We start from the raw sequence: 26,028 nt of genomic DNA on the forward strand, positions 1-26,028 counted from the left end.
TTGACCTTTCATTGAAGGAAGACAAGCAGCTCGCAGAACTCCAGACAGACCGAATGCTTCAGCTGGAATATGGTAAACCACTGCTTATCAACTTTTGGATATTAGTGAGGAAAGAGAACGCAATAACAGCAGTGAAAGCAGTTAATATCATGGTGCATTTTTTCTCCCACATTTGTGTAAACTGGGATTTTTGGCATTCACCAACATAAAAGACAAGAAATGTGAGAGACTTCTCACAGCTAACAGGAAATGCACGAGTTTGTTCTCAATTCCACCACAAATTGAAATTTTGCATAACAAGTGATAGGCTCAATTTTTTCACTGATAACTCAAACTTTTAAGGTGTAAACCAACAAATAAACTGTGAATAAGTTTAAGCTATGGAACATTACTATATAATCTACTGTTCTTTTTAAAAATAAATATATTACTTCAATTACATTCATTAACAATACACCACATCAACTAGGGTTCTTTGAATTTATCATTTATTTTAGCTATGAAATTAGATTAAAGTGCATGTATATATTTTGAGAAATTTATTGAAACCTAATAGAAAATTATTTTGTGTATGATTCTCTCTGATGCAAAGTGTAACTGCAATGAAAAATGTTTTTTAACTTACATAAATTTAATAAGAAATTACCCTCATGCTTTAAAAAGAAAGCAGCATTCTTTGATCCAAAGAATGGAAATACTTCTAGCATAGACATTTTTAATGTTTTCGTACTACCATTTTTACAAGTTTGATGATCTCTCTCTCTCTCTCTCTCTCTCTCTCTCTCTCTCTCTCTCTCTCTCTCTCTCTCTCTCACACACACACACACACACACACACACACACACACACACACACACACAAGTTCGCAAAAAAATAAAAACTATCTACAATAAGCACTGCTATGATACACTTGCGTAGCCAACATAGTTGTTGGATGTACACAATGTGTGTACACATTTTACTGTCCACAACATCAACTCAGTTTATATCATCTTCGTACTCTCAAGCTCACTCACCATGTGTGTACATCTTTGTCCTTTTACTCCTAGTGTAATATAGCTTTCATGCTGGCCACATGTGTGTCCACTTCAGTGTATATTGCAGTTGTAATATTGTAATCAAATACACACAAAACTTCTGTTTCAACATTGTTATATTGTTGTGGTTGTTAATGCTCCATTGATCATTCCATTTCGTCTTACTTTCTTCCAATGGCTGAAACCTGTCATATGACATAATACTATTTCATTTTCACAAAAGCTGTCACACACACTACAAAAAAAGCCTTTGTTTTCCAAACTAAACTGAGTTGTGGGAATAATGTTCTTCAGAATGCCTGGTACATCCAATAATTGTTTATTTGATGATTTATTTTTAAGTTCAATTTTTTTTAAAATTCTTATCCTATGAAGATGCCTAACACTAGAAATGTGTTTCTTCACATGAAGCACGTATTTCCCTATCCGTTCATTGCAAAGGTAGCATATTAATTGCCCTGAATGAATCCTGAAAATTTTTTTGTTAATGTGAAATGTTGCATCAAAATATTCCCACATATCATCTAATCTGACTGCATGTTTCATTGATATTACCTGGTGTCTGTCCTCTACAATAGCAAAAGTATCAGCAATTGAGCAGCAAACAGCAGAAGAAGCAGAAGCAGATTCTGAATTATTTGAAACTTCAGAACTGTTGTTCATGGCAGTTTTTTGTTTCAATTTATGCTTCTTTCCTGTCACATGACCAAGTACTGCCTGGTAATTGATAAGTTCACGATCACACAATATACACTTATATCTTCCAACCTTGTGCCTTATGATGCCATGTAATTTATCTTCTGAATTACACAGTTCCTCTGAACTATGACCATGTAAACTATCTTTCTCACTTATGATAGGAAAATCTGGAGTATTTTTCTTTACTTTGTCACCTATATCATTTTTCTCTTGTGCACTAGACACAGTTTCTACCTTTTGTAATGAAACACATTCATTATTTTCCCTTTGAGTTGTTATATCAACAGGTTTATCATAAGCATTGCCCCCCCAATGTCTACCTGCTACAGGTTCACCTTCCTCGTCACCAGCATAATAAACCGTCATTCCATTACTCGTGGCATCAAATGTTTGACCTGCAGGTATTTCACCATTACCAATGGGAATTACAAGTAAATCTTCAACTTCATTTGAGTTTTGTAATTCTGTTTTTATGTTTTTCGTACCATGATTATCTGACTTCTGTTCCTGTGTATATCTAGTTCCTTTAGTATCCACTGATACCAAATTCTCTGACTGCATGCTTTTTCCAGTCTCCAAGGATGATGCAATGGAATTTTTAGTACTACTGGAAAATGGTGCTTCTGTTTTTATACTTTTGGTCTCATGTCTGTCTACCTTGGACACATCAAACATTCCTCTCTTCCTACCTTGTTCAGTCAGGAAAGTCTCCCTTTTTGGTTCATATGACTCCACTGTTACATAGTCAACCCTAAGTCCTACAAGCTCTTCATTTAACTTGTTCAACAGTATATTAATGTGCACTAATTTGCGATATATTTTAGGTTTTGTTTCCTTTTTCTCAAGGTAAGGCAGTAATGCTTCATAGTTCCTTAGGCAGCAAGTAAAAGTATCATTCATCAGGATGGCTAATTCGCCCACTGACGTGTTAAAATCTTCTGATGTTCTTCCATAACTCATTGTGCAAAACCGTGGAAGCTACTGACATTGAATACTCCAGAGAAAAATCCTGAAATAAGAGACAGAACTGTCAGACACACGATTCACCGAGGCATAATTTATTGTTAGTTTACTTGCAGAATTATGATAAATTTAATGTTAACTGCTATATTGCGACATGAAATCAACATAGAGGTGTACACAAAAAGTAATTTCTCTGAAACAATGCAGATAGTAAAGATCATGGTGGTGATGACAATGAGGATGGACTTCAGATTCTTAACACAGCACAGTCATCAGTACTCTTCTTGGATATTAACATAGAAATTTCATGTTTGAACTAAGTCAGCTGCTGATTCCTCAGTAACACAGATCAGCAATTTTTTTCACAGTGTCAGCCTATGTTGACAGAGATTGTTGTTTGTAGCTGATACAATTCAATTAAACATTTACCTTGCCATTTATTAAATCAACTCCCAAACACGTCAACATATTTCCTAATGCACAATGAGCCACGACACTTAAAATGTCCACATCATAGTGAGTGGTTAATTAGAGCTAGAATTTCAGTGTATCTAAAAGCTTCATTACTATGGTTCATGAAATTTTTCTTAACAAATGAGGCAGAATGATTAGCAGGTTACTTATCTTTGAATAAATGATTGAAGGTAGAACAAAAAATTCATGAGACAATTAGTGTCTCCATTTACATTGGTGACTTTATATTTGGGGGAGGGGGGGACTGTACTGGTCCTGGTTTGTGATGTTTGTTAATGGAACAAGAATTAGCTGACTATAACAGCTAGAACAACCTGTCATATGTGGATGGCTGGCCATCAATTCAGAGAGAGGCTATCACTAGCTCAATGACTTCAAATTCTGAAATATGTGTTACAATGTTGCTTTTGTCAGCTAGGATGGTAGACAGATTTCCTGTCAACCTGAGTGTTGCTGTTGTGTCAACATATGAAGCATATAGTTAAAATAAGTAGTACCACAAACTAAATTACACAACTTAAAATGTATATGTTTGTATCTACAGTCACAATTTATTTGTTTTGCCCACTGCCTATTAGTTTCAGTACACAGTACCATCCTCAGGCCATCCTATGATCAAAAAATATTATTACATAGTGCAAGAGCAATTTACAAAAATATTATCCTTTATGACAGCTAACATGTGGTTTAAAGGGAATCTTAAAATGTACAGGTAGCCTCTTGCCGTGGGTACACAGTCAGCGTGCTTGCTTCCCAAGTAGGCATGTCAAATACTAAAAGAAAAGGTCAATGTTGAGCTTTCAGAATATATTTTATTTATTATTCTTTTTTACCTCTTTTAAAAGTCACAATGTAACATATATAAAAAAAACAGCATAAAAATTGAAAATAAGAAATCACATAACAATATAGTCTCCACTATAACAACACATCACAGGCAAAATTGCAAATGTATTTTGCCAACTTTATGTTTTACCATTACAAGCAGTTTATACTATTATAAAACACTGTTCTGACAGTGAACCTGTAAATTAAGTGAGCACCATCAGAATAATATCATTATACAATAAAAATAGAAAATTAATTTTTAGTGAAAATAAATCAGGCATCCAGAGGGAATATGCATTGTGTGGCTGCGTACCACTTTGCAACCATCAATTGACAATCTTTGGTGACATCTCCAGTTTCATGTTTGTCCAAGCAATGACCATATGTGTGTGGGGGCTCTAAGCTGTGCTGCAGTGTGCCTTCCCCATGCCCCTGTGTGCACATGGTCATTTCTTGGACAAACAATCTGGAGATGCGACCAAAGATTGTCAGCTGACAGTTGCAAAGTAATATGTAGTCATACTATATCATTATTCCTTTTGCACATTTGATTTCTTCTCAATAAAAATTAATTTCATATTTTTATAATGTAATGCTTTTATTACATCGACATTGCTTAATTTAAAGATTCATTGTCAGATAGATGTTCTACGGTAGGATAAACTGTATACAATGGTGAAATGTAAACTTGGCTAAACACAGCTGTGGTTTTGCTGTTAATCTTTTGTTACAATGGAGACTATTTTGATAAGTAATTTTTTATTTTCAAATTTTATGCCATTTTTTGATATCTTTAACACTGACATTTTTGAAGAGGCACGAAAAATAAGAACAATAAATAAAACAAATTCTGTACATAGCAGCACTCTTATCATTGCTGACCACAATTTAATCTGTTTAAAGCTCAACACTGAACTTTTTTTTCAAGTATTTGACACACCGACTTGGGAAGTAACTGTGACTACTAGATGCCAGGGGTAAGTCTACCTATACATTTTAAGATTCACTATGTGCCATGTGTTTGCCGTCATAAAGAATAATATTATTGTAAATTGCTGTTGCATCTACTGTTCTAACTATGTAATTGTATTTTTTGATCATAGGATGACCCGAGGATCATACGGTGTACCAAAACCGGTAAACAGTAGTAAAAATAAATAAATTGTGACTGTCGACACAAACGTATACTTTTCAGTACTGCGTTGGTCGCTGTTCCACCAGCAATATGTTGGTGATATTTAAATTACAGGAGTTTCACATATTGGTGTATCATTTTTCCAGAAGAGGGAACTGTGTCAATGGATGGTGTCCTATTCTTATCAGAGATAGCACTGTTTGCTTTGGCTGACATGAGTTTCCCCAACCTGGTTGGTCAATTTTATTGACTGCAGTGTCTTGGTTATCATTTTCCACTGAAGTATCATCCTTCTGTCCGAAAATGAGACAATAGTGCGCTAAGCAATAGCACATGATTTACAATGCCTCCTCCACATGCTCACATGCTTCTTTGTTGGCTATCTTAGTTCTCCATTTCTTATTTCTTCAGCAAGCAAGGGTGTCAGGACAACATTCACAGACTAATCATAAAAAACTTTTCAAAATATTGCAGGAAGTGATAAGAGAGGAAATTGTAATATATATCGAAGTTCTTAGCAATTCATGTCTTTTGGATTTTCTGAAACATTTTGTGTGAACTCATCAAATTACAACTGCCTCGGTTTAAGTTGATCCCTGACAGTTGCAGTAGGCTGCGCACAGCAGCTTCACAAATCTACCTCACCCAGTAACATAACATGATTTTGTAAATGTTTCTACAGCCACAATCCAGTGCTGTTGCAAAAAGCATTCTACTGAAATGCCGGTCACAAATAATGCAGGGACTTGAGGACAAATAAAGGTATAGATATACAATCCATTAATTAAGTTGTCACCAAATGTTTTTCACATTTAGTGAAGTATGTGGTTCCTTTTTCTCTCCATTTATGCTATTGCTCTGAGATATCTACAAGTAATTGAATTTGGCAGGCTAAGGTCATTTGTATTATTATTATTATTATTATTATTATTATTATTATTATTATTTCTCTCTCCTGTCTCAGACGTTACGTCTGGTTAAAAATGGAAGGTGACGCGGACCTTGATCAAGCATGACTTCCTTCTAACTGTACGGTATATGTTACATTGCATTTAGGAACTTCTGGGTAATTGAACAAGTATCAATAATTACAGATTTCTGTAGTTGTATATATAAGTTTGGATGTAGCTGTATTGCATTGATGTACTGGTGGATATTGTGTGGTATGACTGCTGTAGTTGATAGTATAATTGGTATGATGTCAACTTTATCCTGATGCCACATGTCCTCTACTTCCTCAGCCAGTTGGATGTATTTTTCAATTTTTTCTCCTGTTTTCTTCTGTATATTTGTTGTATTGGGTATGGATATTTCGATTAGTTGTGTTAATTTCTTCTTTTTATTGGTGAGTATGATGTCAGGTTTGTTATGTGGTGTTTTATCTGTTATAATGGTTCTGTTCCAGTATAATTTGTATTCATCATTCTCCAGTACATTTTGTCGTGCATACTTTTATGTGGGAACATGTTGTTTTATAAGTTTATGTTGTAAGGCAAGCTGTTGATGTATTATTTTTGCTACATTGTCATGTCTTCTGGGGTATTCTGTATTTGCTAGTATTGTACATCCACTTGTGATGTGGTCTACTGTTTCTATTTGTTGTTTGCAAAGTCTGCATTTATCTGTTGTGATATTGGGATCTTCAATAATATGCTTGCTGTAATATCTGGTGTTTATTGTTTGATCCTGTATTGCAATCATGAATCCTTCCGTCTCACTGTATATATTGCCTTTCCTTAGCCATGTGTTGGATGCGTCTTGATCGATGTGTGGCTGTGTTAGATGATACGGGTGCTTGCCATGTAGTTTTTTCTTTTTCCAATTTACTTTCTTTGTATCTGTTGATGTTATGTGATCTAAAGGGTTGTAGATGTGGTTATGAAATTGCAGTGGTGTAGCCGATGTATTTATATGTGTGATCGCTTTGTGTATTTTGCTAGTTTCTGCTCGTTCTACAAAGAATTTTCTTAAATTGTCTACCTGTCCATAATGTAGGTTTTTTATGTCGGTAAATCCCCTTCCTCCTTCCTTTCTGCTAAATGTGAATCTTTCAGTTGCTGAATGTATGTGATGTATTCTATATTTGTGGCATTGTGATTGTGTAAGTGTATTGAGTGCTTCTAGGTCTGTGTTACTCCATTTCACTACTCCAAATGAGTGGGTCAATATTGGTATAGCATAAGTATTTATAGATTTTGTCTTGTTTCTTGCTGTCAGTTCTGTTTTCAGTATTTTTGTTGGTCTTTGTCTATATTTTTCTTTTAGTTCTCCTTTAATATTTGTATTATCTATTCCTATTTTTTGTCTGTATCCTAGATATTTATAGGCATCTGTTTTTTCCATTGCTTCTATGCAGTCGCTGTGGTTATCCAATATGTAATCTTCTTGTTTAGTGTGTTTTCCCTTGACTATGCTATTTTTCTTACATTTGTCTGTTCCAAAAGCCATATTTATATCATTGCTGAATGCTTCTGTTATCTTTAGTAATTGATTGAGTTGTTGATTTGTTGCTGCCAGTAGTTAAAACTAGTGTGATCATCCATGTATAGCAGATGTGTCTTTTTGTGTGGGTATGTTCCAGTAATATTGTATCCATAATTTGAATTATTTAGCATGTTGGATAGTGGGTTCAGAGCAAGGCAGAACCAGAAGGGACTTAATGAGTCTCCTTGGTATATTCCACACTTAATCTGTATTGGCTGTGATGTGATATTATTTGAATTTGTTTGGATATTAAGTGTGGTTTTCCAATTTTTCATTAGGAACTTTATCAATTTAGGATCTACTTTGTATATTTCCAATATTTGTAGTAACCATGAGTGGGGTACACTATCAAAAGCTTTTTGGTAATCAATGTATGCATAGTGTAGCGACCTTTGTTTAGTTTTAGCTTGATGTGTCACCTCTGCATCTATTATCAGTTGCTCTTTACATCCTCGTGCTCCTTTGCAACAGGCTTTTTGTTCTTCATTTATAACTTTGTTCTGTGTTGTACGTGTCAATTTCTGTGTAATGACTGAAGTTAATATTTTGTATATTGTTGGTAGGCATGTTATGGGGTGATATTTAGCTGGGTTTGCTGTGTCTGCTTGATCTTTAGGTTTCAGATAAGTTATTCCATGTGTAAGTGTATCAGGGGATGTGTATGGGTCTGCAATGTAACTGTTAAATAATTTAGTTAGATGTGAATGTGTTGAGGTGAATTTCTTTAGCCAGAAATTTGCTATTTTATCTTTTCCAGGGACTTTCCAATTGTGAGTAGAATTAATTGCTTGGGTGACTTCATGTTGCAAAATTATCACTTCCGGCATTTGTGGTATCATCTTGTATGTGTCTGTTTCTGCTTGTATCCACCGTGCATGCCTGTTATGTTGTACCGGGTTTGACCATATGTTGCTCCAGAAGTGTTCCATGTCTGTTATGTTTGGTGGATTGCCTTTTTAATGCGTGTGTTATCTATTGTCTGGTAAAATTTCTTTTGGTTTGTGTTGAATGTTTGGTGTTGTTTCCTTCTATTTTCACTTTTTTTGTATCTTATAAGTCATTTGGCCAATGCTTGTAATTTCTGCTTCTTTTCATCTAATTGCTCTATCACTTCTTGTTGTGAGATTTTACCTAACCTTTTTTGTTTTTTTTTTTTCTGACATTTCATTTCTTATCAATTGTGTTAGCTGTCCGATGTCTTTTCTCAGTTTTTCTATTCTGATCTGTAGCCTGTGTTGCTATGCTGGTTTTGTGGGTTTCTTCTGTATGTTGGTTGGTTCTGATCTCTGCCTAGTGTGTATATTTAGTGTAGTGAGTGCTCCTATATAAACCAGTAGTTGTAACTCTTCCATAGTTGTGTTTTCATTTATTTTGTTGTGTAAGATTGTGTTGGTAGTTTTTGTTGTTGTTTCGACTTGTGGGTTATTTGGCGGTCTATGCAAGAATGGTCTAATGTCTGTATTTGTGTCTTTGTATTCTATATATGTCAGCTGAAATTATTCTTCTATATCTAACATGTGTGTCACTGCGTGTTCTATTTGTGCTTGTTCTGGTGACTGTCTTAAGATTTCGTTTTCCTCTGACTGTTTAATTGATGCGTGTTGTTCTTTGTTTGTTTGCTCTGGGATATTTGAGTCCATTACTGTATTTTCTTCTTCTTCTGATTGCACATTATTTTGTTCCAGTATTTGTTGTACTTGTTGTTTGATGTTTTCTAAATCTGACTGGGGTATCCTGTTATTTTTGATTATTACACCGATCTGATCAGCTAGTCATCGTTCTGTTAAAAATTTTAATTCTGGGTATCTGGTAATAAATGTTGTGTATACTTGTGATCTGTATCCAGTTGTGTTGGTTCCTAGGTTTGTTGCTTGGTAATAACAGAACATGAGGTGTAGATTAACTTCATCTGACCACCTCATCCTCTGTCTTTGTTTTCCTTCTAGGGTGGTTGCTGGAGGCATATCCTGCAAAACACCTCTATTTGGATTTGAATCATTTTCCAGTTGGCTAGCAGTGTCGTTACCATTGTGGGCGGGCATAGGGTTCAAGCGTCGTTCCCGACCATGACGGCGCTTGTCCGAGGCTTCTTTAGTTCTGTCCTGAACCAACTAATCACACTAAAAGGGGGGTTAGCCCTATTAGTGGTTTGTTCTTTTCGTCGCCTTTTATGGCTGGCAGAACATACCGGAGGCCCATTCTTTTCCCGGGCCTCCACAGGAATTATTATTATTATTATTATTATTATTATTATTATTATTATTATTATTATTATTATTATTATTTCTTTCCTTTCTCAGACATTACGTCTGGTTAAAAATGGAAAGTGACGCGGACTTGATCAAGTGTGACTTTCTGTTAACTGTATGGTTTACGTTACATTGCATTTAGGAACTTTCGGGTAATTGAACATGTATCAATAATTACAAATTTCTGTAGTTGTATATATATGTTTGGATGTAGCTGTATTGCGTTGATGTACTGGTGGATATTGTGTGGTATGACTCCTGTAGTTGATAGTATAATGAATAATCGGTATAATATCAACTTTATCCTGATGCCACATGTCCTTGACTTCCTCAGCCAGTTGGATGTATTTTTCAATATTTTCTCCTGTTTTCTTCTGTATATTTGTTGTATTGGGTATGGATATTTCAATTAGTTGTGTTAATTTCTTCTTTTTATTGGTGAGTATGATGTCAGGTTTGTCATGTGGTGTTGTTTTATCTGTTATAATGGTTCTGTTCCAGTATAATTTGTATTCATCATTCTCCAGTACATTTTGTGGTGCATACTTGTATGTGGGAATGTGTTGTTTTGTTAGTATGTTGTATGGCAAGTTGATGATGTATTAATTTTGCTACATTGTCATGTCTTCTGGGGTATTCTGTATTTGCTAGTATTGTACATCTGCTTGTGATGTGATCTACTGTTTCTATTTGTTGTTTGCAAAGTCTGCATTTATCTTTCCGTTTACAGTCTCAGCACTTTCTGAATGATGATGAGATGATGTAGACAACAAAAACACCCAGACCCTGGGTGGAGAAAAACCCCAACCCGGCCAGGAATCGAACCTGGGACCCCGTGATCCAGAGGAGGAGTGTTTATGGCTCTAATTATATTGTATGACTAGTGTTTGCGATCCAACTACCACTTATGCAGCTGTGTACCACAGGTGGTTGTCTTCCTCGCCCACTAACTTCAAATTTGGTGAAAACAGGACAACAATCTTCCATACACATAAACATACACAATTGTTTTCCTTCGAGACTCCAGCTTTCACCACAGTTCCTGTGGCAGGAGCTTCACCACACTGCCAGTACTTGCACTACATCACTGTGGCCAGTCACGTGGCTCCAAGTGCTGGTTCTTGTATTCATCCACGACTTGGCTACATAGATTACTGCTTGCCAACCTACAGGAGCCTACATCGGGAATTGCTGTGTGACTGAACACCGACCATCTGCAGTCCTTCAATACGGAGCTCCCTTTGCCGAGTGCACCAGTCTCTCCAGTCTTGGTGCCAGCTGCATGTCATGGTCTGTTTGAGTCTGCACACTTGTCAAATGAAAGAAGATATTCTTCACTTTACTATGCCTCACACAGGAAAGAAATAATATTTACTGTAGACTCCCTTTTTCTTGCACCCAGGCTACAAGTGTGTTGTTGTTTTTGGGGTGTACAGGCACTCAAAGCAAGGTTATCAGAGCCTACAAGTCTGATCAATTACATGTACTGAGATGTGTTACTACTATCTTGCACAAGACCTTCTCAGAAGCAATCAACACAGATAGCATGGCACTGGTCTGTGTGTACATTATCTTATTCGCCATTTTTTATAAAATGGTTTTACTAAGGGGAATTTCAATTTTTCTGGGAAGTCACTGGATCTGGGAGACACACTACACAAATGACTGACAACAGAATTAATTTCTGGTACACTGACTCCTGTGAGTCAATTTGATATTTCATCATTCCATCATAAGTCTTTACAGAGATTTAGTAACCAATCCAGTTTCCTGCACACTTGTTTCTTGTAGCAGCATGTGATATGATTGTCTCAGAACACAAGCTTCCAAAATTTCTGCATTCCTTCCCGTAAAAATCAATTCATGATTTAACTTGCCAACTACTGACAGGAAACAGTATTAAATATACAAGGTGATTCCTTGATGATATTACAAACTTCAGTGTTGATGGAGAAGGCTAAATGTATGCCTTTGAGGTAAGGGACCCTGGTCTGGCAACATCCAAGTCAAAAGTTACAAATTGTTCTGATACCTCTGCCAGTGGAATACATGTACCAGTACTGCTGTTGCTACGATTTTAGGGCAGGCAAGTTTCAGGTGGTAGTATGGACCAAAACAACAAAAGAAAGTCTGATAAATACAGACTGTAAAACATGTACCCTAAGAACTGTGAGCACTTGTTCAACAGAAGAGACGTGTTTCACTGTATCAAACATGAACAAGTGCTCCCAGCTCTTAGGTATGCATTTTAGAGCCCATTTTTCATATTATCACCTCCTCAGAAAGTTACCTACACTACAATCCTAACAACATTAATGACACACATATTCCACTGTCAGAGGTATTACAATGATTTTCGCTATAACTTTTAGCCCTGTTATTTCCAGACCATGGTCCCTTACCTCAAATTTATACATTACTCTTCTCTGTCATCCCTGATAGTTTGTATCATCACCACCGAATCACCCAGTATAAACACTTTATTTACTTCTGATGCAATGCCATAAACCAAAAGAACACAAAAACATGCACAATAAGTAAGTACTAATTTTAAGGTGAACACAATGAGATTTCTGAAAGTAAAACATACTGAACTGAGCTTCATGATTAGTTTACCTGTATATTGCCTCCATTGTTATTCAATTGAATGAAAGAAATTTTACACAGTGTGTTTCATTTAAGGCACTGGTATAATTATTTATGTCTGGACCTCCATGACATGTATCTTTAGAAGAGTAAGACAAACTGTTTGCTATGAAACAACTGTAGGCATTTTCAGCTACTGTGTGATCTGAGTCTAGTAAGGATGCTTTTGGATCTAGGATTATTACGCTGGTGTAACAATATCACAGGCATTTTAACAGAGTTTGAAAGTCATTGATCATGTATGTAGGTTAAGAACAAGACTGCACCCAGTAACTTTCCTTATGTCCCCCCCCCTGCTTCTGAGGTTAGTTTCATTCCAGTGACAAACTTTGTGCCATGAAAAATGGGTCAATACTCTATCATAAACAATTTTCTTAAATATGTTCGAAAGGATCAAGTGCAAATGGGTCTGAAATTGAAATTTGATTTGCTTATCTCCATTTTAATCTCTCAGAAAACATGCTCTGACTGATAGCAATACCTTAAGAGTAGGCTTATCAAACCACACTAATTTTTTTCTCTGCTAGAACAATTAGTCTACTGCCTTCTACTGACATGATGAATTCCTTAATTCTCTTGGGGATTGAATTTCTGAAACTAATGCATGATGATGGTCTTGAAATCCTGCTACTTTATTGCTGAGTCAGTTGATATAACATCCACTGGCAACAGGTCACATACCAAAACATTTGCAGCAGATTTAAAGGCTGCCGCGTGCACTGGCAGTTATACCTGTCACAACAGCCTTTGTTCACAGAAAGCTATCTAGTGCGTATATTGCACATGACCCTGTTTTTTTTTTTTTTTACTTGGATTGTGATTTGGACTTTGTTGTTACTTACCTACAACATTTGGGAAGTGCACAGATTACCCTGTCTGCCTAATGCAGGACTGCCTTAGCTAACTGTTCAAGTGAAAGCAGTTTTTTCAATGAACAAATTGATGACATGTGGGTTGCACAAAGAGTTTGGTTCACATCAACATGTTTCGCAGTCTAACCTACAGTGTTCTTCAGCAGTGACATGCAAGTTACTCAACAAATATTCAGGGTACTGTATTGACCACCAGGTATCCACTTTCAGAAGTCTTTAGTTTGTTTATTTCCAGAAGAGTTGGGAACTATTACTTTCTGTGATTTAATTTTAAATTAGTGTATGTGCATGTTGCACTTTCTTAATAACTGAAGGGAGGTCTTTAAAATACTGGTCAAACTCTAATTTCGACTCTGGACTACAGCTTCTCCTTGAATTAGGTAAAAGTCTCTCCTCTTGGTACAAAATAGTTTAGTCACAGGAGTTATCTGTGTTATCCTTGCTTCTGTTCAATTTTACCACTGTTCATGGGCTCACAAGGTTCCAACTATTGTAGGAATATATTCAAGGAAGAATTTAATTTTCCACCTACACTGTATACTTTCTAAATCTCTTCCCACAATTTTTACCTGAACACCACTGTCAATGATTCTGTGATGAAAATTATTTTCATGGATGATCTGAACCTAAAAGTCAGCACATGTAACTGTCAACATTTGATCTACTTGATCAGAGATACCATTGACCATCAATTTTACATCTAAACTACTGAAGGTAGATGAGACCAAAACAAATTGTCAATGGCTGTTTCATTATGTCCTAATTGGAACTTTACTGTGGCAAATAAAAACAGAACAATAACTCTGTATCCTCGATCAGTAATATCTAACAGGTAACCAAAATTTAAGTCTCCCCAAACCATGATTCTCTACTTTAATTTATGCAATAATTTTAAAACTTTCTCTGGCTGTTTTATGAAGCTTAAAATATTTCTTGCTTCTGGCCTGCAAACTGTCAGTAATGGTACCTTGTGTAGTCTGTACTCCACTATCATGGTATTCAAGAGTTGCGCAATACAACAGTCATTAATATGAAGAGCCTGGGGCTCGAGAGCTAGTGCCATCACCCTCTCCTCTTGCTGGTTTGATAGCAGTATGGAATTAGTTTTTATCCAGCAAGATGTGCATGTTCAATTTTAGCAATTTCCATGTGATGCTCTGATATGCACGGCACATCTGCTGACATCCCTTGTGCCATTTCATTCTCATCTATGGGTATATGCATTCATTTTATTAATAAGACCTTTGGTGTTTTGCTAGACAATATTAATGTTCTTTGGGATCTGTAGTTTTTAGTAAGTTCAGTGGCTATTGCAACAGTAGATTTTGTGCAAGAAGAACCCTGACAGTTGCATCAAGCTCAGCAAAGCTGTTTCACTCATCTGCCTCAAACAATTGTGTAATATGACTTTGTAAATGTCCCTTATGGCAGTGCCTCAGTATTCAGCCGGGAGTTCTATAAACAGTTACTGTTATCTGCAGCCATTTGCACTTTGGCACTGAAAACTGGCAACAGTGCTACCAGCTATCTGGGATCATCGTAACACCGAATTCACTAAGTAACTGTTTCAACTGTCATTATATTTAATCTTCAGCTCCATATTTTAGAGGAATTTATCCAAAAGAGAACCGGGGAACACAATGGAAACCATTTGGATAAGACAAATACTATTTCAATCTGACTGGTTGAGTCTCCTGCTTATCCTTATCAAATGGCAGTCATGCCATGTGCAATTCGACTGAGTGAGGGGGTGATGCATCAGTTACACTTATGAGGGAATGCCCCTCACTCCTAAGCAATTCTCCAAGCTATGCATTAGTACACTCCACTGAATGCTTCATCCCAGGGGTACTATGCCTTCAAGGAGTGAGTAATGAAACTTGCTTATGAGAGTTAATGAAAATTATTTAGAAAAGGTAACATTTAAGTCTCTGTAAGAGCACTGTACTCTTATCAAGTAGTTGATTATGGAAGTTTAGTTGAGAGACAAAAATGTTTACAATGTAACTCCATCTTGCAATTATGGAGTGTGGGACTGCGGCTGGTCAATGAATTGTAAAAATAATATTCCAAGAGCCATTATTTTTACAGGTTTTTATTTAGGTTACCAGTTTTGACTTCTTGATAGATTCATCTTCGGGCCCTATAGCATGAACGACAAAAAGTATCCAGTTGTACACTTATATACCGGGGTAGCTGGCCGTAGAAGACGGCATGAGCAACATACGCTGTTCACAACAACAGTTTGTTCATGTACAAAGATCACACCCCGCTTGTGAAGTTTTCTACAGAAACCAGACGCATACACTGGTTACCTGCTATACACTTGTATAACTGAATACTTTTTGTCATTCATAGCACAGGACCTGAAAATGACTCTACAGAGGAATCGAAACTGGCAACCTTAATAAAAAGCTATAAAAACAATGGCGGTTGGAATACTATTTTTACAAAAATGTTTACTGTCACTGGAATGGAGATCAGCTTGGGTCACAGCCACTACCTAAGCGACATAAATCGTAATAATTTGTCAGATCATATAGGACTAATACATTCATGGACACTGAAGCGACAAACCAGTAAAAACACAAATGTAAATCCTCACAATACCAGATTATCCTTCATTTTCAGCCAGACTAACATTGCTATAGCTGCAAATATTCTTAAATTAAGCTTCCGCAACTATGAAATCATAAAAAGTAGCATGTACACTATTAATTTAACTACTTAGAAGAGCACTTCAAAAATAAAACATTTGTTTTAGTGTCAGCAACTGCATGAACACACCTCAGTTTCTCTCCAGTTTGAAATGTAGGAAAGTGACACTGGCACCTGGAAGCTTAGAGGCAGTGTGTGAGCTGCCACTTAGTAACTCAGTAAATAAATGAAGTTATGAAAAAGCCAAGCATCTGGGTTCAAGCCCAGTAGAGTGCAAAGTTTTTAATACTTCAAAAAGTTTAGTAGCCACTAGAGAAATTAGAATTCTGACATTGACGAACACTGACAGAGTCAGCTCGGAGAAAAAGTAGTTCTTGAAATTTTCTAGTTAGGTTTTAACATGACATGAAGCATCCTTTGAGTGTCTAGAAGTTGTGAGTTTTCAAAATTTCCCCATGAGAAGGGGGTACAGGTGTGTGCATACTTTGAGATTCCCTTCTACAGGGTGACAACTATTGAACTATATGAAAAAAGTGTAAATTAGTTACAAACTATGGTGTGCACACACTTTATTCAACATGTAAACATCACTAAAGATGTTTGGATTTAGGTTACGACAAGCTCTATATGCCTGCCAGCCTTGGCAGTGATGTGGCACGACCCACTGAAGCGTTGGAACATCAATGGCGTCAATCGTCTCCCGAATGGCTGTTTTCAGCTCAGCAATGGTTTTGGGGTTACTGCCGCACACTTTGTGTTTAATATAGCCCCTGGAGAACGAGACCATCCTAACCAACAGTACACAAGTAGTTAATATATTTAACAACCATTTCTTAAGTGTAGGAGAAAAAAAGGGTGAGAACAGTTGAAAAGAAAAAGCCAGGCAGTATGTGGAAGAGTCTGCTTTAAAAAAAAAAAAAAAAAAAAAAAAAAAAAAAAAAAAAAAAAAAAAAAAAAAAAAAAAGATTAAGTTTCACCTGACAACCTCTCGTGAAGTAAGCAAAATTATTAAATCTTTGGAAAATAAATATTCTGTTGAAGTAGAAGACATCTCTAATAAGATATTAAAACAATGTGGAGCAATTACAGCTGATGTTCTGAGTCACATATGTAATGCATCACACACTCAAGGTATTTCCCCAGACAAGTTAAAATATGCCATTGTCAGGCCTCTCTACAAAAAGGGGGACACCACAGATGTCAATAATTATCAAACTGGATCCTTGCTTACAGCATTTTCAAAAATCTTAGAGCAAGTAATGTACTCAAGAGTGGTTAGCCATCTCAAAAGTAATGGGATACTTAGAAAATCACAGTTCAGATTTCAAAAATGCAGTTTCACTGAGACAGCAACATACAGTTTCACCTTTTTTTTTTGTTTGTGGTTTTAGGGCGCAAAACTTCTATGGTCATTAGCGCCCAGCCCGTGACGTAGGAAACAGGAAAAAAACGAAATTTAAAACCAACAGCAATGGGAACAAAGTCATAAAATTTGAGAAACTAAAGGCAGAAGGAATGCTTAAAAATCCACTATAGAAAGGGGTTTGTTGTCCCCCAAAAAAAAAAAAAAAAAAAATTTCAAATGACTGACGTCATTTCACTGTCACTAATAAACTGGAGAACGTGGTCGGCTGAGCGCGTGTCATCTGCTAAAATCGACGATAGATCAGGCGATGGCTGTAGACGGGAGCGTAACGGATTAAAATAGGGGCATTCAATTAAAAGGTGTCTGACTGTCCACAGCTGAGAGCAGTGGGGACAGAGTGGGGGAGGATCACCACTTAAAAGATGTCGATGGCTAAAAAGACAGTGCCCTATCCGGAGTCTAGCTAAAATTACCTCCTCCCGACGACGCGTTCGGGAGGAAGAGGTCCAAGCGCAAGGAAGGGCTTTCACTTCCCGCAATTTATTATGGGGAAGTGTTGACCAATGCACATGCCATAAATGAGCAACTTGGTGACATAAACCGCTCCGTAGATCGGTAATGGGAAGCGACTGAATAGCTGGCCGAGGAAGAGAGACTGCAGCCTTGGCCGCTATATCGGCCGCCTCATTCCCACAGATACCAGCGTGTCCCGGGAGCCAGAGGAACGCCACCGAGACGCCCCCCAGGTGGAGCAAGCGCAGACAGTCCTGAATCCGGTGGACCAGAGGGTGCACAGGGTAAAGAGCTTGGAGACTTAGGAGAGAGCTGAGAGAATCTGAGCAGATTACGTACTGTATCCGCTGATGGCGGCGGATGTAGTGGACAGCCTGGAGAACAGCGTAAAGCTCCGCAGTATAAACCGAACACTGGTCGGGAAGCCGAAAGTGATTTGGGGTGTCGCCAACAATATAGGCACTCCCTACACCTAACGATGTTTTCGAGCCGTCGGTGTAAATAAATGTGGCGTCCGTCATTTGTGCACATAGAGCAGCAAATGCCCGACGGTAAACAAGTGTAGGGGTACCATCCTTGGGAAATTGACATAGGTCTCTGAGCAAGTCGATCCGGGGACGGAGCCAAGGCGGTGCTGTACCCCAAGTTGTCAAGAAGGTTTTAGGAAAGCGGAAGGAAAGAGAATGGAGCAGTTGACGGAAGCGGACTCCCGGGGGTAGTAGGGAGGAGGAGTGGCCTGCATACCCTACATCAAAGGAGGCGTCGAAAAAAAGGTCATGGGCTGGATTAGCAGGCATGGAAGACAGATGGCTAGCATAACGACTCAGAAGGACTGCCCGCCGATTGGACAGCGGAGGTTCAGCAGTCTCAGCATAAAGGCTTTCCACAGGGCTGGTGTAAAAAGCTCCAGACACTAAACGTAATCCACGGTGGTGGATAGAGTCGAGACGCCGAAGAATAGACGGCCGAGCAGAGGAGTAGACTATGCTTCCATAATCCAATTTCGAGCGCACTAAGGCGCGATAGAGGCGGAGAAGGACCACTCGGTCCGCTCCCCAGGAGGTACCATTCAGGACACGGAGGGTGTTAAGGGAACGCAGACAGCGAGCCGAAAGATAGGAAACGTGGGAGGACCAGCACAGTTTTCTGTCAAACATAAGACCCAAGAATTTAGCGACGTCGGAAAACGGAAGGTTGACAGGACCTAGATGTAAGGAGGGCGGAAGAAACTCCTTACGTCGCCAAAAATTAACACAAACGGTCTTACTGGGTGAGAAACGGAAGCCGGTTTCGATGCTCCACGAGTGGAGGCGATCGAGACATCCTTGAAGACGTCTTTCAAGAAGGCTGGTCCATTGAGAGCTGTAGTAGATCGCAAAATCGTCCACAAAGAGGGAGCGCGAGACATCAGGAAGGAGACATTCCATAATTGGATTAATGGCGATGGCAAACAGTACAACACTCAGCACGGAGCCCTGGGGTACCCCGTTTTCTTGGGAGAAAGTACGGGAGAGAGTAGTGTTCACCGCGCTCTGCCATAAATTCGCGAAGAAAAAGGGGCAGCCGGCCCCGAAAGCCCCAAGAGAACAGTGTGCGGAGGATGCCTGTCCACCAACAGGTATCGCATGCTCTCTCCAGATCAAAAAATATTGCTACCGTTTGGCGTTTCCGGAGAAAATTGTTCATGATATAAGTGGAGAGAGCAACAAGATGGTCAACTGCAGAACGATGCTTTCGGAATCCGCATTGGGCTGGTGTTAAAAGACTGCGGGATTCCAGCCACCACGCTAAACGGTAATTCACCATACGCTCCAAAACCTTACAGACACTACTCGTGAGAGAAATGGGGCGATAACTAGAGGGGAGATGTTTGTCCTTTCCAGGTTTCGGAACGGGAATGACAATAGCTTCCCGCCATCGCCTGGGAAAGGTACTGTCGGTCCAAATTCGATTATAAAGGCGAAGGAGGTAACGCAGACTATGGGTTGATAAATACAGCAACATTTGGACATGGATACCATCCGGTCCTGGGGCGGAGGAGCGAGAAGAAGAGAGGGCATGTTGGAGTTCCCGCATGGAGAAAACAGTATTGTAGCTTTCGTGATTTTGAGAGGAGAAAGCAAGCTGTCGCACTTCCGCTGCACGTTTCTTCGGGAGAAACGCTGGCGGGTAATTTGAAGAACTCGAAATCTCAGCAAAGTGCTGACCCAATGAGTTAGAAATTGCGACGGGGTCCACTAAGGTATCATGCGCGACAGTGAGCCCAGAGACCGGGGAGAAACTAGGCGCGCCTGAGAACCGTCGAAGCCGACTCCAAACTTCCGAGGAGGGAGTGAAGGTGTTAAATGAGCTAATAAAGAATTTCCAGCTTGCCTTCTTGCTATCGCGGATGACGCGACGGCATCGCGCACGGAGCTGCTTATATCGGATACAGTTGGCCAAAGTTGGATGGTGACGGAAAATGCGAAGAGCACGTCGCCGCTCACGTATTGCGTCACGGCATGCCTCATTCCACCAAGGAACTGGGGGCCGCCGGGGCAATTCGGAGGTGCGTGGTATTGAACGTTCCGCAGCTGTGAGAATAACGTCGGTAACATGTGTGACCTCATCGTCGACGCTGGGAAAGCGACGGTCATCGAATGTCGCTAGAGACGAAAAAAGTGTCCAATCGGCTTGGGCAAACTTCCAGCGTCGCGAGCGCATATATGGCAGTTGAGGCTGCAGTCTAAGAACACATGGAAAGTGGTCACTCGAGTGTGTATCATCAAGGGCGAACCATTCGAAGGGCCGAGCTAGCGGAACAGTACCGACCGCAAGGTCCAAATGAGATAAATTTGTCGTGGAGGCAGACAAAAATGTGGGGACCCCAGTGTTGAGGCAGACTAGATCCGCTTGGTGGAAGACGTCTAGCAATAGTGAGCCACGTGGACAAGGATGTGGAGATCCCCAAAGCGGGTGGTGGGCATTAAAGTCCCCAACCAGCAAATAGGGGGGTGGAAGCTGATCAAGAAGATGAAGGAGATCAGCTCGTGCCATTGGTGTGGACGATGAAATGTATACCGCACAAAGAGAGAACGTGTATCCAGAAAGGGAAAGACGGACGGCGACAGCTTGGAAGGAGCTGTTTAAGGGGAGTGGGTGATAATGGAGAGTATCATGGAGAAGAATCGTGAGTCCTCCATGGGCTGGAGTTCCTTCAACAGAGGGGAGATCATATCGGACGGACTGAAAATGAGGGAGAACAAAGCGGTCATGGGGATGCAGCTTTGTTTCCTGAAGACAGAAGATGACCGGCGAGTAGGATCGTAAGAGGATCGACAATTCATCCCGATTGGCTCGAATGCCGCGGATATTCCAGTGGATAATGGACATAGGGTGAACAGGAAATGGAGGAACGTGACCAAGGGTGCTGTCAACTCAACGACTGCTCTGAGCTTGCGACCGACAGCATGGAATGGCATTCAGTCGAAGGCAGAAGATCCTGATCCATAGGTTGGTCAGGAGCAGCTCCTGCCACCAGCGATCGGCCGGTTGACCGGCCACCAGCAGTGCGCCTCGGCGACACAGAAGACGGCCGAGGGCGATTTCCGCCAGGTGGTGCTGTAGATGGGACATGCCTTGGCGGAGAAGGAGAGGAACTGTGTTTCTTCGTAGCCTTCTTGGAAGTATGATGTTTAGATGAAGGAGGAACCGATGGTTGTGAAGTTGCGGTACGTAAAAACTCTTCACGAGAATGCTCTTTTTTCGAAGACTTGGTGTCTGACTTTTGGGCTCGAGATTTAGCAGAACCCGACGAAGGGTGAGCCATTGAGTGGGCAGGCGAAAGTGGTGAGGTTGAACGGGCAATCTTTGCGCTGGCCGATCTGACGACCGTGGTACTAAAGGTGAGGTCGCAAGCCTGCGTGGCCGCCTCCTTTGTTGGCCGAGGAGAAGCAAGGACAGTGCTGTATTTTCCTTTCTGAGGCACGGTGGGCTGTCGACTGGCGAATAATTTTCGAGCAGCAAAGGTCGACACCTTTTCCTTCGCTCTTATTTCCTGGATGAGCTTTTCGTCCTTAAAAACGGGGCAATCTCGAGAGGAAGCAGCGTGGTCACCCATACAGTTGATGCAGCGAGGGGATGGAGGTGGACAAGCACCCTCATGGGCATCCTTGCCACACGTAACACATTTGGCCGGATTTGAACAGGACTGGCTGGTGTGATTGAACCGCTGACATCGATAGCAACGCGTAGGGTTTGGGACGTAAGGGCGAACGGAAATTATCTCATAGCCTGCTTTGATTTTTGATGGGAGTTGAACTTTGTCAAATGTCAAGAAGACAGTGCGGGTTGGAATGATGTTCGAGTCAACCCTTTTCATAACCCAATGAACAGCCTTGACGCCCTGGTCAGACAGGTAGTGCTGAATTTCTTCGTCAGACAATCCATCGAGGGAGCGTGTATAAACGACTCCACGCGAGGAATTTAAGGTACGGTGCGGTTCCACCCGGACAGGGAAGGTGTGGAGCAGAGAAGTACGCAGCAATTTTTGAGCCTGGAGGGCACTGTGTGTTTCTAACAACAGGGTGCCATTCCGTAATCTGGAACAAGACTTTACAGGACCCGCAATTGCGTCGACACCTTTCTGAATAATGAAAGGGTTGACCGTGGAAAAGTCGTGACCTTCGTCAGACCGAGAAACAACAAGGAACTGTGGCAACGATGGAAGAACCGCCTGTGGCTGAGACTCAGTGAACTTACGTTTGTGAGCAGACATAGTGGAAAGTGAGGAAACCATTGCGGAAGAATCCCCATGATTACCGGCGTCTCCGATGGCGCGCTCCTCCCTTGTGAGGGCCCTCACCGAGGGCACACCCGCCTTAGGTGATTGTTCACACCTCAGGTCACACCTCCCGACAAACGGACGGAGGGACCAATCGGCACTTTCGGAAGGTATCAGCTCGGGTAATCACCCCTCCCTGGGCCTGGCCGTTACCAGGGGGTACGTACGTGTCCTACCTGTCCACCCGGGGCGGGGAATTACGCGTTACCCCGTCACCGGCTACGCATAGAAGTGCGTGGGTCGGCCTTCAGACACGCACAGGGAGGAAAAAAGAGAAAGGGAAAGGAAAGAAGAGGGGGTCTCAAACGCCGCAGCGGAGAAAAGGGCAAGGAGAAGAGAGAAGGAAAAGAGAAGGACAGAGGAAGGACGAGGACTTGTAAGTGTAGAAAGCAAGTAAGTTGGAAAAGTTTTGAGCGTCCGTCTCCGGACGTAGGCACAAACCATACTCCCAGAGGGGGAGAAAGGGAAGGAAAGAGCCAGAGGTGAGGGGGGGGGGGGGGGGCGAAGATGGGGGACGGGGAGGGATGCGGAAAGGGAAGGGAAGGTATGCAGCCCGGAAAGGAAGGAGGGCCACATTACCTCGGGGTCCCGTGCTCGCTACACACGTGTCCACAAAAGAGTTGTGGACCCCCTGGGGGGATATACAGTTTCACTGTCCACATAACAGAGCCTTTAAATAGTAAAATGTCACAAATAGGAATTTTCAGTGACTTGTCCAAAGCATTTGATTGTGTGAACAATGACATCATGTTACAGAAATTACAATTTTATGGTATAAATGAAATGGCATATGAGTGGTTTAAGTCATACCTACAGAACAGGAACCAAAAAGTTTCCTTATATGGTTCAAGCGACTTAAGTTTCACACTTCATCTAACTGGGGTGAAATTATATTAGGTGTTCCGCAGGGTTCAATCAGGGGTCCCCTTCTGTTCTTGATATATGTGAACGACCTCCCTTCCTATCTGCAACAGGAAGCTGAACGCACACTGTTTGCTGATGATACAAGCATCATTATTAATCCAGTAAAAGAAACTCCAATTGAAAATAATACAAATAAGGTCTTTGGAAAAGTCATTAATTGGTTTTCTGCAAATGGGCTTGCTCTAAACTTCGAAAAAACACAGTACATCCAATTTTCTGCTGCAAAAAGTACAGTTCCTTCAATAAATATAACCCATCAACAGAATTCTGTAGACAGGGTTGATCACACTAAGTTTTTGGGTGTACATATAGATGGGAATCTGAATTGGAAAATTCATATTTTGGATCTTCTAAAGCAACTAGGTTCAGCAACTTTTGCAATCAGAATAATTGCTAATTTTGAGGATACAGAAATCAGTAAGCTAACATACTTTGCAAACTTCCACTCTCTGATGTCATACGGAATAATATTTTGGGGTTAATTCAACATTTAGACAAAAAGTATTCACTGCTCAAAAGAAAATGGTTAGAATAATGTGTGGGGTTCATAGTCACACATCTTGTCGGTATCTTTTTAATAGATTGGGAATTCTTACAACAGCCTCACAGTACATTTACTCACTAATGAAATTTGTTCTCAACAACATGGACCAGTTTAAAAAACAAGTGACGTTCATGATTATAATACCAGAAAAAAGAAAGACTGACACTATTCTTTACTCAACCTATCTTTGGCACAGAAAGGGATAAAATATGCTGCTATAAAATTTTTTGACAAATTACCAGACGAAATAAAAGTCTGACAGACAGCAGTAACAGCTTCAAAAATAAATTGAAATCATATCTCCTTGACAACTCCTTCTATACCATGGATGAATTCTTGAATAGGAATAAATAAGTCTACAAATATAGTATATCCATTTTGTGCCATTTAAGGGAATGGGGTATATAATAGTAATATTAATATGTGTGTGTGTGTGTGTGTGTGTGTGTGTGTGTGTGTGTGCACGCACTCACTCACTCGACACATTCCAGATCATAATGATTACCGTAACGTGCGACTGATCAATGGAACAAGCAACCAACTAAACACCCAACCACAAAAAGGAGTTGCATATGTTCAGATCTGGAGAATATGGTGGCCCATACCAGTGGCCTCTTGGTACCCCAGAGGCAGAATGCAGTCACCAAAGTGCTCCTCCAAGACCTCAAATACTCTCCTGCTTTGATGGGGTCAAGCTCCATCCTACATGAACCACATTTTGTCAAAATCAGTGTCACTTTGGATAATGGGGATGAAATCATCTTCCAAAACTTTCAGGTACCATTCGGTAGTCACCATGTTATCAAGGAATATTGCACCAATTATTCCATGACAGGATATTGCATACCATGCGCACGGGCTGAGGATGAAAAGACTTCTCGATCGCAAAATGTGGATTCTCAGTCCCCCCCTAAATGTGCCAATTTTGCTTTTTGCCGAACCCATCCAAATGAAAGTGGGCTACGTTGCTAAACAACCAGACCATGTACATGCATATACTAATTCCCATCATGCCTTGTGGCCAACCGTGCAGTTTGAACATCATGACACAAGTTGTTCAGAGGTTATGACTATTTTATTTCATCAGGGTGTTTACATGGATAAAGAAAAAAAAAAATCCCGGATTTCCCGCTTGAAAATAGACTCTCTCCTAGGTGAAAACACTTTTTCCATGTTAAGCGACAGTATATTTTCCATCAGAACTGAAAAACTTATCAATCCTTTGAATGGTTATGGTTTTATACATGGGCATAAAATTTCCCAGCACTTTAGAAAACGAAACTCGGGGAAAAATACACGTTTTGGAAATATCTTTGATGTGCAGCAACATGTACAATGCGTATTTTTGTATTACAAAAGTATACATTGGAATTCCACCAAACACCGCATGTTATTTTCCGAATCATTGAAATCGAGATTGTGATGTGCATTTGTAAGCCAGTCATAGTTCATGTCACGTGATCTCGCCAGCCGATGGCAGCGGATATTCAGAGCATAGGACACGTGATGCAGTCAGCCAACAGCAACATCACTGTTAAGTAGCACAAACACACAGTGTTGCTACAAGATAAGCAAATCTGTCACACATAATATTGTGTCTCTAAGGTTAATAAGCTGCAAGAGAAGCTAAGCTTTCGTGTATAATGTTTATCTTTCCTGCGCGTGTTACACTTTAAGATATATCACACAAATGTGGCAGAAAAATTTTTAATGACATAAATGTCTGATCCAAATGAGAGTCAAACGCTGTGTGATTTAAGAAATTCATTGTACATTTTCGCACATAGTTCAACTTACGTAAAAGGATATTTACT

The 26,028-nt window shown here is 40.0% G+C and overlaps 1 protein-coding gene across 1 annotated transcript in view; it reads right to left on the reverse strand.

The window, feature by feature from the left end:
- Positions 1-794: 794 nt before the first annotated feature.
- LOC124783067 overlaps positions 795-26,028 on the reverse strand; it is a 46,773-nt gene continuing 21,539 nt past the window's right edge. The window contains exon 2 of the mRNA XM_047253994.1: positions 795-2,745. Within this exon, the coding sequence (XP_047109950.1) occupies positions 1,152-2,696 (1,545 nt within the window). The 5' untranslated portion in view covers positions 2,697-2,745 and the 3' untranslated portion in view covers positions 795-1,151. The remainder of the gene's footprint in view (positions 2,746-26,028) is intronic.

The sequence above is a fragment of the Schistocerca piceifrons genome, chromosome 1 (assembly GCF_021461385.2).
Source record: "Schistocerca piceifrons isolate TAMUIC-IGC-003096 chromosome 1, iqSchPice1.1, whole genome shotgun sequence".
Taxonomy (NCBI): domain Eukaryota; kingdom Metazoa; phylum Arthropoda; class Insecta; order Orthoptera; family Acrididae; genus Schistocerca; species Schistocerca piceifrons.